At 40.2% G+C, this 17,948-nt stretch overlaps 1 protein-coding gene across 1 annotated transcript; it reads left to right on the top strand.

Annotated features, from left to right (window-relative positions):
- The first annotated feature begins 931 nt into the window (after positions 1–931).
- Positions 932–1,936, top strand: LOC147638660 (ubiquinol-cytochrome c reductase complex 6.7 kDa protein-like). The gene is made up of 2 exons (XM_086798606.1): positions 932–1,183; positions 1,611–1,936. Exons 1-2 carry the CDS (start codon positions 1,049–1,051, stop codon positions 1,665–1,667), a joined length of 192 nt encoding a protein of 63 aa, XP_086654732.1. The 5' UTR covers positions 932–1,048; the 3' UTR covers positions 1,668–1,936.
- Positions 1,937–17,948: the final 16,012 nt, after the last annotated feature.

The following is a 17,948-nucleotide window of genomic DNA, read 5'->3' as shown; positions in this document are numbered from 1 at the left end:
CAATGTTTTCACCGCAAGTAGAGTTGTAGGACTCGGATTGAAGTGCTTTAAAAACACACTTGTAGAGGATGGTAAGGGGCTAGTTTGAAGCCTTTTGCATCATTAAATGAGTGCAAGGATGATGAGTAAGGGCTTCTGCAAAAAACGCAAGCAAAAATTCTGCATGCAGGTAGTCTGCAAAAAAAAAAAAAGAATAACTCGAAAACGGTGAGGAATTTGCGAAAACTTTCTTCTGCAAAGTTGTAGACCACGATGATTCGAGTAGGTCAAAAGCGCATTCGTTTAGCAGAAAATCAAAAAATGAAAAACGCCATTGAAAGCGAGGTTGTTGAAGAGGACTAGAGGTAGAGAGGAAGAAGGATAAGGAGGCTCTATGTGCGCCACCACCTTGCTTTGATACCATGTGAGAAAGAAGAGATGAGAGAAGAGACAATGTACTCAAGAACTCATCAATGAACCACTAGCCAACTTGATTAGAAATGAACTACAATGCCTCATATATATAGGCACAAGATGAACGGATGTCTAGAAAAGTTCCTCCACCCAAAAATGTGTAAATAGGAAAAAATGGAAATGAATGCTATAAATCACAAAAATGCCTAGAGGCTAAAGAGTGTGCCACTAGCGTGACACCATCTGGAGATGACACCTATTAGAGATGAGATTCAAATTACATCTATTAAAGACTCGTCAAAATCCTCAAAAGAAGCTCCCAAAAGTCTTCTCACTAGTGTTTAAACTCTATGTAATTGCTTTTACATGTATAAGTTCCATAAGACTTAGTTTTTGTGATGCTACTTGAGCTCCAAATTTATCACTTGATTTATAAATGGTGATCTGCTTAAGTGACAAATTTGGAGCTCAAGTAGCATATTTATAAAGTGTGATCTGGCTTTGCCTTGATTTCCTTAATGTTGCATATTCAACTTGGTCAAAGCCGTTAACCCAATTTATAAACATGCTTGCTGGGACCTCAGCCCAAGTTTGAAAAGGTGTGACCAGGCGCTGGAGATCCCATTACCTTGTTGAAGGCATCATCAACAGTAGCATGGCGGCAGCAAGGCGTGCAGCATCTGGGCTCCTTTCCTTCATCCCGGCCAACATCCGGCCACAGACGACCGATCTCACTGCAGGAGTCCTATGGGGAGCCACTTTTGGACTTGGAGCGATCTGGCTTGTCCAGGTAGGTCCTCTGTGTGCGTGCTTTTGTATTCGCCCCTAAGAGTTTTCTCTGCCTATGTATTTTATCAGATTTCGGTGTTTTGGTTGTATTTTATCAGATTTTGGTGTTTTGGTTTCGTGCAGTTTTAGGGTTTCATGGCCCGCCTGTTTAGGGTTTTGGTTTTGGTTTTGGATTTTAGGTGTTGGTTCTTTTTCTTTACCTCAGCCGTGAACCTTTGTTGTGTGCTCTAGCTTCCTGTGCATTTGTTCCTCTCCTTACCATTTAGGGTGTGGTAGAGCTAGAGCAATTAGTGTGCTCTAGCTCTCTCCTTACCATTTAGGGTGTGGTATTCTTCTTGAGGATTTTTTTTTTTTTGAGGATCTTTGCTGGCCTGTTTCGAGTTTTTCTTCAAATTGGATGACCTGAAGACATTACTCGTTCTATGCAGCCCTTCGATTGGATCAAGCAGCAACTTTCAAAGAGCGGCGAGGCATCAAGCTCTTAATCAAAAGCTTGAGCATGCCCCTCATCTTTGTAGAGATTTTGCCATGCCATCAAAGAACCTGATATCAAAAGAGAAGGCGCTGAGACATGTGGAACAGTATATCTGAAGTGCCATTTTGTTAACTTTTCTCTTAATTTTACTTCCTGTTTTCCTGATTTTGGATTCAAATTTCAGACATTATTTATGGTGATTTATTGCACCATAAGGAGAAAAAAGTAGGATGCTCTAGTAACTACAACACTTAATAAAATATTGGGTTCTTGGCATTATCACAATGTATTGTTGGACTTTGACATTTTCGCAAGTAAGCATGCATGCACATAGCGTGTGAAGTTAATTTGAGAAAAGATGCCAAATCTCTAGAAATGCAAATAGATGCCAAGTGCTGGTTCCAGCAACACACAGTGTTTTGCTAGTCATTGGCATGGAGTCTAGTTTTCAGTGACATTGGTATGGCATTAAGGAAATTCCACACTCTGAGCTGACCTACTTTTTCTACTAGGTTTCTTCATTAGTTATTAGGAAAGTGCATTGGGTGGTACAGATTGCTGTGAAGATCTCCCATATAGCTAGAAGCTGTGAAAAGGGGTGGGGGAGAAAAAAGCCAAACCGGTGGTCTGGACTCTGTAATGCAAGGTGACAGTCGTCACACCATGTGTGAAGTAGCCCACACATGGAGAAACTCCTTGTGGTGTTCCTTAACTATCTCCTAGAACTGCCATGTTTGTTGTCTCATCGTCCCCAAAGGGTGTGGATGAGGTTGGTCTAGATGCCTCTGGTGCTTTTGATGGGGTGAGCTGAGTGACCTTGATTCAACAAGGTTGGTGTATTGTCCGTCTTCATTGGTTGGCTAGATGAGAGGACTTGGTTGATATTTATTGACTTCTTGTTTTTCGAGTTCTGAGAACAAGTAGGGCAAACCAGTGAGATTGAAGCTGCTTATTGGAATCTTTGCCTTTGCCTAACTTAAAGTAAATTTTATCCATAGTTCTTGTGGGACCAAGGAGTTTTTGTGGAGTGGGCTGTCCATGTGACTTGCTCTATGCAATTCTTTGTAACATCTGAGTAAGGCCCTCCATGACATGCAATTTCAAGTATGATGCCTTCAACTTTTCTTCATAGTATAGATATTTTGAGCATCAGTTCAAGGTGATAAATTTTTATGCACTCTTTGAGATTGTTGTATTCCTAGTACTATAAGTATTCTGAAGCTTACTGAAGATTCTGCATAACTGAGAACTTATCCCAAGGTACTGCAGAGACTTCATTTGGGGTTGGGAAGGTTAGGCTGGAAGGGGATATCACTTGAGAATTAGAGCTGTGGAAACAGTTGATGGAGCATGGACATTTCCGAGTACAACAGGATGGAGCAGTGGTATTCACTATTATCTGTAGGCTCACTTAAGAATTGGGAGCAGATCTAGCTAGGTAGGAGGAGCACAGCAAGGCTAGCTAACCGGGTATGCCAGGTGAAACTACACGAGGGTAAACTGAACATCAAAAGCAGTGAGCCAGTGGTAGTATGTCTCCCCCTTGAATCTTCTTTTGAAAAGGTCCATCCATGTCTCACATCACCATATCAGTTCCTTGGGTCATGCACCCTCTTTAAACAGGTGTGCAAGCAAATTATAACCAATATTTTTATCAGACTGTAGCATCATGCATGTATTATAAATCAGCGTAAGGCGCTTTTGTTGTTTGTCACTAGTTTGGCTTATGTCTGTTGGCTTATGTCTGTACGAGTATTCACCAGTCTGGATGATTATGTGGATGAATCCCTTGTTTAGCTAATCATCCGCATGAGGATTCTCAAATTTGGATAGTTATGCGGGTGGATCGTATGATAGTTGACTACCAAGTCATTTGGCTGGATGCCCGGGTTATGATTTCATACCGGAGGAGCTGGATTACAGATGCCCAATGCTTGAAGATTGTTGGATTATCAGAGATACATTTGCATTGTGCATGAGCACGTTGCTTATACTAAAACCTGGGGACAAATATAAGTTGGGCGCCTCTTCATGGGTTGCCCAAACAGTAGTCATTTGTGTGGGCACGGGAAGTCTCTAGTAGGCAGTTGATAAGTGGCTAGACCCATGTTCAAAGAGCATGGAGGAAGCATCCAGACTGGGCGCCCTTTTCCACTCTTTGTTATACTTGCAGTTTTCAGAGTTTGCTCAGACTACTTGCCTGTTGCTTTCCACCTCTTCTCCTAGCTGTTGGGTTTGGTTTTTGGCCTCTGTGTTGAGCAATACCACTCCAAATGCTTGTCCTATTGATGCGTAGAGGAGCTCTACCAAGGTTGGCCTATTCTAAAGCTGATTTAAAGACTCCAAAATGCTGTCCGGATTGTTTTGGAGCTGGGAGAGGTTGGCCTACCATGAAACCTTCTTATGAGAGTGAGTATTTACCTCTGACAGTAGGTAAATCTGTGATTGCGTGACCATGTCTGTCACATGCACAGCCATGGACATGGCTAATCTCAGATCATTCCCTGATTTAGGTAGCAGTCTTAGAGTATATTTAGGGCACTAGCAAGCTTAGGCAGGGAAGTAGAAGCAGGTCCACATGGCAGCCTATAACCAACCCATACACAGGAGTGTTTGGCCTTCGCTTTGCTTTGCGAAACATCAAGAAGACTGGCCGACAGCATATATTCAGACATGGGCATCATTAGGACTGGCCAACCATAGTATTCAAATTTTATTAGCATTTTATATAAGTGGTGGACAAGTTGACAACAGTATGCTGGCTGACTGGTGCATATTGGGTCCTAAAAATAGTAAGGGCACAATTCAGTCATAGATCATCTGCTCCCCACTTGGGGCTGGTCCTAGTCAGTCTACAGTCAGTCCATTAAGATAGAATTCAGTCCTCTTTTGGAAGGCCAAAGGCCACAACAGTTGTTTAGGCATATACATTTTTTTGTACCATATCAATATACTGAGAATATAGTTCATCTCTCTCCTCTCTATGCTGTCTATTCATTACCATTGCGTTGTCATGTGCATAGTGTGTATCTATCGTGTGCTACACGCACGCAAGACTAGTTTCGAGGCTTGGGGAAGCTTGGAGCTAGGCAGGCTGATTGACGAGCTGAGTTAGGGATAAACTAACGGGCGGGCACCCACGGGCCCCCAAGTGTGGATGCCCGATGACCGGCCAAGAGCCTATAAAAGGGTGGCCAAGGTTAGTTATTGAGATATAGAGAGTCTCGCGAGTTTGTGAGAGCTCTATGGTCTTGGAGCCTGGATCTAGTGCAGACGTGCACCTGTTTTACGCAGTCGAGGCCGGCAGCAATCTCGAGGCCCGCGAGGGCAGCTTCGTGGCGGTACGGGACGTCACTAGGAGGAGATTGGTCGGTACGTCAACCTAGTTAGCTCAGCTCGTGGCTCGGTGGGGACAGCGAAGACTATGGGCTTGCCCACCACTGTCATGGTTGGGAGGTGAGTTAGGCCTGCACCCCCTTGTTTGTTTGTTTGTTTGCAGGATTCGAGGTATGTGTTCAGAAAAGCTTGCTGTTTTTTCTGTGCATACTGTTGTTTTCAGAATAGTGTGTGTTTTTTTTTCATCAAAGAAACCCATGTTGATGGGGAAGGTAGATGGTAGGGTCGTTTGCTTTGCAAAGAAGAGGCATGATGTTTGTGCAGTCGCACGAACTGCAAAGAGAACAGAAAAAAAACGAAAAGCATGATGTTTTTTTTTGTTGAACGCGTGTGAGAGAGAGAGAGCACGCGTGTGAGAGGTGGACATGCTAGCGAGTGGGCACGCTGGCGGGTGTTGGAGTTGGGCTACCGGCAGCTACAGGCGGACAGGCGCCAAGGGCTATCTAGCGAGGCGGCCAGCAAGCTGGCGGGTGCCTAGGCCTACATAGCCTAGCACAAGCGCCTAGGCCAGGCCAGGCAGGCGCCCAGGCCAAGCGGGGTAGGCGCTCAGGCCCACGCGGCCTTGTGGCCAGGCCTACGCGTGGCTGGCACAGGCCACCTGTGCGCACACAGGCGACGGCAAGAAAGCATGCACCGACAGCAGTCAACGCCGGCAGCTTCGTGGATGACATCTGCAGACAGCAAGCCGGCGGCATTAATCCAGGAGGAAAGAGAAAAAAAAACAAGGAAAGCACTCACCGTTTTAGGTTGGCTTTCGTTTTTTTTAGTTTAATTTTTTTAAAAAAAGTTTTAAAACCCCTCCTCCAAGGTTTAAATGTGTTTATTTTTTTTTAAAGAAAGACGAATATATATATATATATATATAGAAAAAAAACACAAAAGCAAAAGCTAAAGATAGCTTTTGGGGATTTTTAGCTTTTAGGGAAACCTTTATAAACCCCCTTAAGTGGGCTTCTTGCCACACATCTCTCAAGTTTTCAAGCTCTCAAGTTCCCTTGCACTTTCATTGTGCAACGATCGAATTTTCTCTCCACTTGTCCTCTTCACGATATCGACCCAAGAATCAAAGTTGGAGCCCCTTGTGGAACGCGAAGGCTTGCCGGCTACGGAAGATACCGATGCCGATCTTTTTGACGATTATGTGTCACAATCAGGTTTCCAAGAGTTCAAAGTAGCTCTCGAAGCTTTTTCGTCGGAACGTCAGTCACAAATCGCAGCCCAGATGCAAGCTTTGCAAAACTCCATCGCTCTCTTGACGACTACTCTCTCTACTCTATGGGGTATGGATACCTTGGCTTCTGCTTTGGGCCCCAACATTACTCCGGAACCGTTCGGGGGCGAGCAAAAGCAACGCACCAAGGAGATCGTGGACACTTGGCTACATAAGTGGTAAGTTCACTTTCAGTTTCATCCATATGATGATGGAAAAAAGATCCAGTTAGCAGCAGGTTTCCTGTCCGGCAAAGCTTTGCTTTGGTGGAAAGAACTCAACCCTAAGCCAACAACTTGGGCGCAATTCGAAGACGTCTTCAAAAAAGAATTCCTTAAGAAAGAGGCTGATTATGATGTTGTTGCCCGATTTTCAGCTTTGACCATGACCTCGCAACACCTCACTTATGAGGTCTACCTCCAGAAGTTTAGGAACTTGCAGATGAAAGCTACAAAGATGGATCCCACTACTCTTTTGGGGTTTTTTGTAGCTGGTTTATCGAGTAATACGATGATCTACTGCATCGGGTTTACCACTTGAACGGGCAGTAGATTATCATATTGACTTGATCCCTGGTGCTCATCTTGTCAGTATTCCACCTTACAGGATGAGCCAAGGTGAGGAAGATGAGTTGGCTAAACAACACGAAGATTATTTGAGGATGGGCTAAATCTGTCCAAGTAAATCACCTTGGAGTGCACCTGTGTTGCTTAGGAGAAAGAAGGACAATACTTGGAGAATGTGTATAGATTACAAGAGATTGAACAAGCTGACCATTAAGAACCGTTATCCTCTCCCTAGATCAGATGACCTGATTGACCGGTTAGCAGGAGCGAAATATTTCACGAAGATAGATTTACGTACTGGCTATCACCAGATACGTATTCATGAAAGGCATGTCGAAAGAACCGCCTTTCGGACTAGGTATGGCCATTACGAGTTTCTCGTATTATCTTTTGGGTTAACCAATGCTCCAGCCACTTTCCAGTAAATGATGAACGATCTTTTTTGTGAACATTTGGAGAAATTTGTGGTGGTGTTCTTGGATGATATTTTGATATATAGTCGTACTCTTGAGGATCATGTTAGACACCTCACGATTGTCTTATCTATTTTAAGACAGAATCGACTATATGCTAAGTTAAGTAAATGTGAGTTCTTTATGACCGACATCATTTACTTAGGACACAAGATCACTAGAGATGGATTGAGCATTGACTATGACCGAGTTCATAAGGTTCTGGACTGGCCTATACCGCGAACAGTGAAACAACTTCGTTCTTTTCTCGGTTTTGTTGTTTTTCTTCGGAAATCTGTGCGGGAGTACTCTCAGCTCACACTACCGATGACCAACTTATTGAAAGGTCGTGGACGTAAGTCAAATCAGCCTATCACTTGGAATAACGATTTGGATATGGCCTTCAGACTTTTGAAAGATAAAGTCAAGGAAGCACCTATCTTAGCATTACCTGATCCTAGTCGGCCTTATGTTCTTGAAACTGATGCCAGTGACTATGCTATTGGGGCTGCTCTATTTCAAGATGGTAGACCGGTTACTTTTGAAAGTAAAAAGCTAGACAACACTCAATCTCGTTGGCCAACCCTTGAGAAGGAGCTTTATGCTGTGATTCATGCTCTCAAGGTTTGGAGACATTATTTATATGGCTCCAAGTTTGTGGTATTGACTGATCATCAGTCAATCAAGTATGTGTGTGATGCGGATGATTTGAGAGGAAGGAAAGCTCGTTGGGCGGAGTTAATGCAAGATTTTGATTTTGAGATACGTTATCGGAAAGGTCCATGAATAGTGTTGCAGATGCGCTTAGTCGAATTAGAGAGGTGAATTCTTTGTCGTTCACCGAGATTTCTACTGACTTATTTCAGTCATTGAGAGGGCTTTGCAGGACTGATAGTTATTTTGGTCCATTTTGACAGAAGATCCAGGACGGGAGCTCATTGATTGACCAAGACTCAATGACTGAGCAGTCTACTGTTCAGGCTGTAGGAGGCCAGTGGATGATTCGGAATGGTTTACTATTCCGTAATGACAAAATTTGTGTACCACCACAGATCCCGGACATTCGGTCCAAGTTCTTAAGGAGTGTCACGATGCCTCTTCTGCTGGACACTATCGTTAGTGAAACACACTTTTTATTGGCCAAAGATGAAAGGGTATGTAGAAGATTATGTTCTCAAGTGTCAAATTTGTCAGGCAAATAAAGCTGAACGCTTTAGACAGGCTGGGTTGTTGCATCCTTTGCAAATCCCAGGTAATAAATGGGAAAGTATTTCCATGGATTTTATTACCGGATTGCCAAGAACACATCAAGGCCACGATTCTATTTGGGTTGTGGTAGATCGCTTGACAAAAATGGCTAGATTTTTACCGACCCGGAAGACTATTACAGCTACGCAATTAGCACGGCAGTTTATCGAGCAATTGTTTAGACTGTACGGGTTACCGCCGCAGGACATAGTCAGTGATAGGGACTCTTAAGTTTACGAGTGATTTTTGGAAACTTGTTTTTGAGAAATTGGAAACAACTTTGAATTTGAGTTTCTTTGATCATCCTCAATCTGATGGCGAGACTGAAAGAGTGTATCAGATTTTGGAGGATATGCTTCGAGCATATGTATCCAAGAGAGAGAGTGCATGGGAGGATTATCTTCCTATGTTAGAATTTGCATATAGCAGTACTAAGCATACGAGTACAGGGTTTAGTCCTTTCATGCTTATGTATGGTTTTCAACCTAGATCACCTGTTATAGTAGGATTCTCAAGACTTCAGCATGATACAGCATGTAATTTTTGCAAGATATGCAGGAAATGTTACAAGTTGCAAAGGAATCTATTTAGAAGTGCTCAAGACCGAGACAGATTTTATTCTAATAGACATCGTTCACCCAGAGAGTTCTCTGAAGGAACGATGGTGTATTTGCGAGTTCCGAAAGATTCCGAGACTTTACGGACAGGTCGATCTCCAAAATTATCCCCTAGATTCTGTGGACCATTTCGTATTACACGACGGATTGGTTCGGTTGCATATGAATTGGATTTGTCTTCTCATGTGAAAGTTCATCGTGTATTTCATGTCAGTAGACTTAAGGAAGTACTGGGTGGAACGGACCAGTTAGTTACTCCTCAAGAAATTATAGATGTCGAGGACATGACATTTGTTCCGCACGAACCTGAAAAGATTCTTGGATTTCGTGAAAGAAGATTGCACAATACGCATATCATGGAATACAAGATCAAGTGGAAGGATCGTGTTGAGGAGGATGCTACATGGGAGACATTGACTACTCTTCTCAGAGAGATTACCCTGGCTTTTTAGTGAGCTCAGGAGTGAGCTCTTAGAGGAAGGGGAGTATATCATGTGCACAGTGTGTATCTATCGTGTGCTACACGCACACAAGACTAGTTTCGAGGCTTGGGGAAGCTTGGAGCTAGGCAGGCTGATTGACGAGCTGAGTTAGGGATAAACTAACGGGCGGGCACCCAAGTATGGACGGACGGGCGCCCAAGTGGACGCCCAATGACCGGCCAAGAGTCTATAAAAGGGTGGCCAAGGTTAGTTATTGGGATATAGAGAGTCTCGCGAGTTTGTGAGAGCTCTATGGTCTTGGAGCCTGGATCTAGTGCAGACGTGCACCTGCTTTACGCAGCCGAGGCCGGCAGCAATCTCGAGGCCCGCGAGGGCAACTTCGTGGCGGTATGGGATGTCGCGAGGAGGAGATTGGTCGGTATGTCAACCTAGTTAGCTCAACTCGTGGCTCGGTGGGGACAGCCAAGACTGTGGGCTTGCCCACGGCTGTTGTCCACGGCTGTCATGGTTGGGAGAGGTGAGTCAGGCCTGCACCCCCCTGTTTGTTTGTTTGTTTGCAGGATTCAAGTCTCGTACCAGGAACGATCACGAGGAGATCCTTGGGGATTTGACATGCGTGAAGGTTCCTAATCTGTAGGGTAGGGTTGGATGAAGTACAGCAAGGCTTCCGTGCATGCAACATTGGTATCAGAGCATTCAGGCTTAGCCATCTATGCACTTAGTTGTCCCAAGGAAGGTGCATAGATCCATTGAAGAATGTAGCCAGGTTAGCATTTATGAGGTGGTTTGCAGGAGGCTTGTCCATGACTTATGTAAAATGTAAATAAAATCTGATTATTATGGTTGGCTAGTCTTGATGATGTCCATGTTTGAATATATGTTGTTGGGCCAATCTTCTTGAAAGCAAAGTGATAACCAAACACTCTTGTGCATGGGCTCGTTATAGGCTGCGCCATGTTGGGGAGGGGAGAGAGCTTGAGCTCTTGCAAGCACACACACACATACTCACACAACAATGGATAACACACACTCAAAGATGGAAGAGTGAAATCTTCTTTTTCTTCTTCTTACTCTCAAAAGAAGGTTACAAAAGATAAACATAAGTACTAGAGTACTACGTACAAGCGGTCCATATAGTGTGAACACGCTAAGTAGGTAAGCTGGCAAGATAAGTGTGTCATAACTCAGTAGCTGGATTATGTTGGTGTAGTCTAGTTGTAAAATCATTGGCGAAGATACGTCGTGTCGGTTATCAAACATGTCAATGATACGAATGATGGTGGAAATGGAGTTGAGCTTGAGGGGAAGTATTGAGATGTCAAGATTAACTAGAGCTGACACTCACGATGTGCTTGGGTGACCGTTAGACTCCAAGCATGTTGCGGAATCTGCAAAGCTTCTCAGCTTTAAATGCCTTGGTGAAAAAGTCAACAACTTGCTCCTTTGTGTTGACGTACACGAGTTCAATATCTCCTGTCGAGACCTTCTCTCTGATGACGTGATAGTGGACCTCTATGTGTTTGGTCCCCACATGAAACACTGGGTTCGTGGCCAACTATATGCTACTAAGGTTGTCTTAATAAATGACAACATGTCTGTTCACATGTAGTCTCAAATCTCTAAGTAGCTTATGTAACCCAGCTACCTCACATGCTGCTAGCAGCCTTGTACTCTGCCTTTGTATATGACAAGCCAACTGTCGGTTGCTTCTTGTTGTAGCACTAACCCCCCAAATACCAGCCTCATAAAAGAGACTATAATTCATTGTGGACCTCATGTAGCGTAGTGTGTCTCACACCATCTAAATACGGTTTCTGAGAAACGTGCAGAGTCAACCCAACTGTGTAGTTCAAGTCTAGCTTGGTGATCGTCAGGTAGATCAAGCTACCTACTATCTTCTTGCACATGTGGGATTCTCCAACATCTCACATGTATTCGCACTCAACTTACCATTCTGATTTAGTGGTACAAAAATAGGCTTATAACAAGCCATACCATATTTGGACAACATGTCCAAAGCATATTGTCGATGTGATAATCATATGCTATGACATGCTGTGATGACCTCAATGCCAAGAATGTATCTCTTCCTCTCAGTAATACCATTTTGTTGCGGAGTGTACCTGCATGTAAATTATCTCTGAACCCCATGCTTTTTTAGATACACATTGAACTCATTGGAGAAATATTCTCCCCCTCCATTTGACCTCAAGCATGTAATCTGTAAACTTGTTTGTTTTTAAGCCAACATTTTAAAATTCTGAAAGTGAGAAAACACTTCACTTTTCTCTTTCATGAAGTACACCCACATCTTCCTTGTGTGATCATCAATGAAAGATACATAATAGCGAGATCCTCCTATTGATGCCGTCTTTGTCGGCCTCCTCCATATATCTGAGTGCACCACATCACGTGTCCTCTTCCTTACATTTCTGTCATGTGGAAATATATTCTTTGTTCATGCTTCGCAAACCTTATGCATTTCATCCACTTTAAACTTTAGCAAACCTAGAACAATTTCAGAATTCTGCATGGACTTCAATCGCTGCTCATTTACATGACCAATACGTTTGTGCCAAATATCTATATCGGCCATAACACTTGCACCTTGTGCAAACATAGCAGCTTTGATCTCAGGCATGCTTACATCCAAAGTAAACATTCTGTCCACCCAAACGACATTTGTTCTTAAAATCTTCTACATAGCAACCATCAAGGTTGAAGCGTACCTGCAAACCTTGCTCAATCATCTGCCCAACTGAAACTAGGTTCTTTGTGATGTTGGGCACGTGAAGTACATTAGACAAGTACTTCATCTTGTCATCTTGCATAGCCAATGGCACATTTCCAGTATGAGCAATAGGATGAGCTGTGTCATCTCCCGTCTCTACGTAACATGATTTTTCCAAGTTCTTCACATCTCTAAACCACTCACCATGACATGTCATGTGGTTAGAGGCTCTCGAGTCCACACAATACATCATTAGCATTTGTGGATATATCTGCAGTCACTGTATTTACCATGTGCTGCATAACAAATAAATGCTCATATTTATTTTTAGTCTATTTGATTAAAGATACATAATTATTTTGCTGCAATTTTCCATTCTTCATGTCACTCTGCCTCTTGCGACATTCCGTAAAAAAATGACCTGGTTTGCTATACAATAGTATCAATCTTTGGAACCTGTTCCTGATTATTATCTATTCCAATTTCCACGTCCTCTTTAGCTTCCCTTGCCTTGAGACTAGCCTCTTCCACCTGTGTGTGATTGTCGCTGCCTGCGACTCATTGGGGGACTACTATTGCTATCCATAATTATGGTTTCTATGTCGGTGTCACCACCTTGGCCTCGACCACCACCTCTATGTCTACCTCTACCTAAATTGGAGTAGAAGGCCTAATATGTTGTGTTCTTGCTTTGTGAAGAAGAGTTCTCACCAAGGAACTTTTCTTCTATGATCAACACATACACTAAGTCTTACTGGGTACTAAAAATTTTCAGCTTCAGTTTGACTGAAGGAACTTTTCTTCTATGATCAGCACATACACTAAGTCCTACTCGGTACTAAAAATTTTCAGCTTCAGTTTGACTGAATTTGGACAAGATTTGGACCAGTTTGGGTCCCTTTTTGATCCAGTTTGATCCAAGAGAGAGGAGAGATAAAAATATCACAAATATTTTGAATTAAAAAACCTTCCTACACATGTGAAGGAGGCCTACCTCAAAGGTCTCCCTTTCTTTACCAAGGTGTCAAAAATTCATCATTTCTCTAAAATATCTCATTTTTTTAGTAATATCGTAATTTTTAACTAATAAACCTTGTACTCAGTCAACTCTTCATCTTATGTGAGCATTTACTCATTTTTGGATGTTTTCTTTTATTCTTTGGATTTATCTCATCCTAACACTTGAATTACTCCTATTGGCCCATAGGAATCTTAATTGGACCATAATCCAAAAATTTTTGAAAATCTAGACCCTTAGGCTAATGTCCCTTATATCATTTTTAATTGATTCCTAATGCACCTTAGAGAATTTATTTTGAACTTCTATTTTAGGGAAATATATTTTAGATATTAGGAGAATTTTAATATCTAAAAATATCTCAATATTGAATTACCTCTCTCTAGAATTTTTTTTTCTCTAGGTAAAAATAAGAAAAATTAATATTTTCTTGTATTCAAAAATAGGGAATGATTACAGGACATTGAGGTAAAAGCTTATTCATTATTCAGACTGAGGAGGAATCTTACATCCCAGGGTCTTCCTAGAACTTATTCTAACTAACGTAACTTAATCGTAACTATTTGTATCGCAAGAATCTCCCAATCCAGTCTAACCCCAACCGGCCCCATGGGTTGCCCGACCACTGTATTGGTGGGGTTCTTTCATAAAAATTTGGTTCTATTTTACCTAGGTACCGAGGAAAAGAGTTCCCAGGCTCCCTAGCCGGCGTTTCAAGCAAAATTCAAGGTAGTCATACCACTTACACACCCAATATGAAATTGCCATTCTAAGAGATTCGGTTGTCTTTAAAACAATCTTTCAATGAAATCATAGTATTACTGATCATAATTTTTCAAAATATTGAGTCCATTGTTTTACAAAATATATCATCCGGACTCTGTTGAAGACCAGCTGGTCAACCAACGAGATCCAATATCAAAATTCTATTCACAAAAGTCATTCTTTTCAGTTCATCCGTATCTTCCTCGACGTACGCATGGGTGTCCTAGCAATCGCCACGAGCCCGTGCATCACTTGGTCAGAACCCTCTAGGATCCTACTTAGGTGTCCTAGCACTTCACTCAGGGACCGCTTCGTCGGTCCTCGCCCATCGTATCGAAAGCGCACCATTTTAACCATACCGAGGCTGGTCAAGACCTCTGCAGGTTTTGCCGCGAGCGACGTCCCTCGACGACTCCCCGCCAGCTCTTGCAAACGAGTCTCTCCTTAGTTAAACACATACCAAATGCTTCCTCCAGCATTCTGGCATAAAACAGTCCTTTAAAGAAAACAAAGATTCTATGCAAGTAAAATTCTCAGTTTGAGATTGGTTCCACAAAATCCTTTTCCTTTAATCCAGATTTTCTTAAAGAGAATCATTGATCTCACATCAAGGTAACCTACCCATCATTTGACTGAATTTTCAACTAGATTCTTAGTGATTTCGGTTAAGGAAAAACTATGCGAATTCAACGGTAGTCTATTCTTTGTGTCAAGAATTGAAATTGGTCACGAGGTTTTTTGCTTGATTCAGATCGAGAGATGGGTAAGTAATTTACTAGTCACCATTCTTACAGTCGTGATCTAACTAAAATTATTCGGTTTACTTCTAACTTTGATTCTAAGGATTTTCTTCAGCTAAACATCTACTGAACTTCTAACCGTAAGGAAAATTCCATATTTATGAATTTCATTCCTTCCTAACCATAATAGATTAAGAAATGGTTCTATATATGGATATCGGATTTTTTTTATAAAAATACTCTTCTTCCATTAATCTAATTTTGGGTAAATATCAATTTGGTGATTTATCCACATAAAATATTTAAGAATATTCTTTCTATCAATTTAATTATCAACCCTAATTTTTTAGGTAGAATTATGGTGAAAATTCCTCTTTTGTCACCAAAATTTAATTTAAACCAATATCCATTTTTTTAAATATGCTTAAAATTTCTCTTTTTATATTTAACTGATTGAATTTTAAATATCACGAGAATTTCTCTTTTATCATTTAAAAACTCTTATACATAAAATAAATTTATCTAAAATTTCTTTTTTTTAAATTAAATAAAATACCCATTATTTTAAATATGCCAAAAAATTTTCTTTTTTTATTTAAATGATTTAATTCCAAATGTCATGGAAATTTCTCTTTTATCATTTAAAAATTTCTTATACATAAATTTTTTAATCTAAAATTTCTCTTTTCTTTTAATTAAATATTTATGCATAAATACTAAAAATTTATTTCACATGAATATGATAAAAATCATTCTTTTTGCATAGGATGTCCAATCCTAGAGTATGGTAGAAAGTCCTGTTTTAGCATTATGCATAAAAATAAGATATGTATTATTTTCTGAAAATTTTGCCATAGCTTTGCTGCTATTACTGATAATTTTTAATTTTTTTCTTAAAAGAATAAAACATAGAAGATCTATTCTTAAGCTTAAATCTAAACAATAAATTTAAATCATAATCATAAACTTAATTATGATTATTCTATTAGATTAATCTATTTTCATTTTTTCTCTTTTTTCAATTTGATAGGATTATCTCTTTCCCATTTAGAATCATTTAAAGTAGTTTTTTAACTACTTATAAATAATCTAAAAGAATTTACCATTATTTTGTTAACATAAAAGCATAAAAATACCATTTTCTTATCCTCTAGCTTAACAAGCTTAGAGTTTGGTTTTGAAATAAGAATTTATCAATGAGAAGCATTCTTTTGCTAAAGAATTAGCCATAAGAATGACTATTCTTTTTGGAGAGAGAGATATACATTAGAAAGCATTCTAATTAAGCATAAAGATTAACTTTTTCTTGATTACACATTAAAATTCTTAGGAAAAGCTTGATTTGAATTTAAAACAACCAATTAGAAACTTCTCAAGCTTGAGAGGGGTTGAGAAGAGGAGTCATTTGAGAATATTAACAAAAAACCATAAAATTCATTCTTACCTCAAGGATTAGCTTGCTTCTTTTTCTAGAAGTAAAGCCCCTAATTAATCAATTGGTTTAGCAAGTGGAGAAGAGAGCTCCAAGAGTTGTTGAAGAGAGAGAGAAGCTCCAAGCTTCCCAAAAATAGAAGATTTTTAAGGGATAATAGAAAATATGATTATTTTAATGTAATAATGGCATGGTATTGCTCAAAGATGAGAATACAAAAGAATGAGGGTCTATTTATAGGTGAGGGAGGCCAGCAACTGAGTCCAATTGGGTTCTAGAATTATTCAGCTTCAGTTTGACTGAAGCTGGATAAGATTTGGACCAATTTGGGTCTCTTTTTGATCCAGTTTGATCCAGGAGAGATAAAAATATCACAATTTTTTTAAATTAAAAAACCTTCCCATACATGTGAAGGAGGTGCCTACCTCAAAGGTCTCCCCTTCCTTACCAAGGTGTCAAAAATTCACCATTTCTCTAAAATATCTTATTTTTTTAGTAATATCTCTTAATTTTTAACTAATAAACCTTGTACTCAGTTAACTCTTCATCTTATGTGAGCATTTACTCATTTTTGGATATTTTATTTTATTCTTTGGATTTATCTCATCCCAACACTTGGATTAATCCTATTGGCCCATAGGAATGAACCTTAATTGGACCATAATCCAAAAATTTCTGAAAATCTAGACCCTTAGGCTAAGGTCCCTTATATCATTTTTAATTAATTTCTAATGCACCTTAGAGAATTTATTTTGAACTTCTGTTTCAGAAAAATATATTTTAGATATTAGGAGAATTTTTATATCTAAAAATATCTCAATATTGAATTACCTCTCTCTAGAATTTTTCTTCTCTCTAGGCAAAAACAAGAAAAATTAATATTTTATTGTATTCAAAAATAGGGAATGATTATAGAGGATTGAGGTAAAAGCTTATTCATTATTCAAGCTGAGGAGGAATCTTACAAAGAAGGACTGATTGATGTTCTTCCTGACTACAATGGAGGTCTTGAATGGCTTGTACTCTTTGGCCAAGCGCATTCAAACAGACACTCACCAAATCATCTTCTTCCACCGAAACATTGATAGACCTAAGAGATTCAGTAATGCCCTTGATCTTTAAAGCATACTCATTGATAGACATGATTTTCTTCTCCACAATATGCAACTCTTGTTTTAGTTACAGTTTTCTTGCCTTTGTATTGGTTTGAAACATCTACACCAGGTTCTACCATGTAATTGCTGGAGTGTTGGCATCCTATATGTGTCCTATCATTGTGTCTATGGCAACAATTGAAAGTCAATACATGACTTTCCTTGTAACTTGGTTCCAGTCCTTGAATGCCTTTACATCTGCTGGAGTGGCATTCTCTTTAGGCAACTCTGGAAGCTCCTCATTATCTTCTTCGACATAGTCCCAAAATCCTTTATCCATTAGGAAATTAGTCATTCTAAATTTCCAAGCATGGAAGTTATTCTTGTCCAGCTTCTCACTAACAATGTGATTGAGTCTGTCAGACATGTTTGCCTAACAACCAGAAATGTGCAAACAGGCGATTTTTATATGCAATCTGTGTAACATAGTAGTATCTTCTGCGGCACTTCTACATAACCTGTATGTCACCAAATATAACCAGAGTACTTGTATATACACCCAAGATCAACAATACATGT

Source organism: Cibotium barometz, chromosome 5 (assembly GCF_041138505.1).
Source record: "Cibotium barometz isolate CiBa-2024 chromosome 5, ASM4113850v1, whole genome shotgun sequence".
Lineage (NCBI taxonomy): Eukaryota > Viridiplantae > Streptophyta > Polypodiopsida > Cyatheales > Cibotiaceae > Cibotium > Cibotium barometz.
Note: the sequence above shows the minus strand (reverse complement) of the source record. Positions and strands in the feature narration are given on the sequence as shown.

Bases quoted from the DNA above. Each gene is read 5' to 3' on its own strand.
- LOC147638660 (XM_086798606.1), top strand. From the start codon at position 1,049: ATGGCGGCAGCAAGGCGTGCAGCATCTGGGCTCCTTTCCTTCATCCCG. The intron at 1,184-1,610 runs GTAGGTCCTCTG...CGTTCTATGCAG, and splicing joins GAGCGATCTGGCTTGTCCAG to CCCTTCGATTGGATCAAGCA.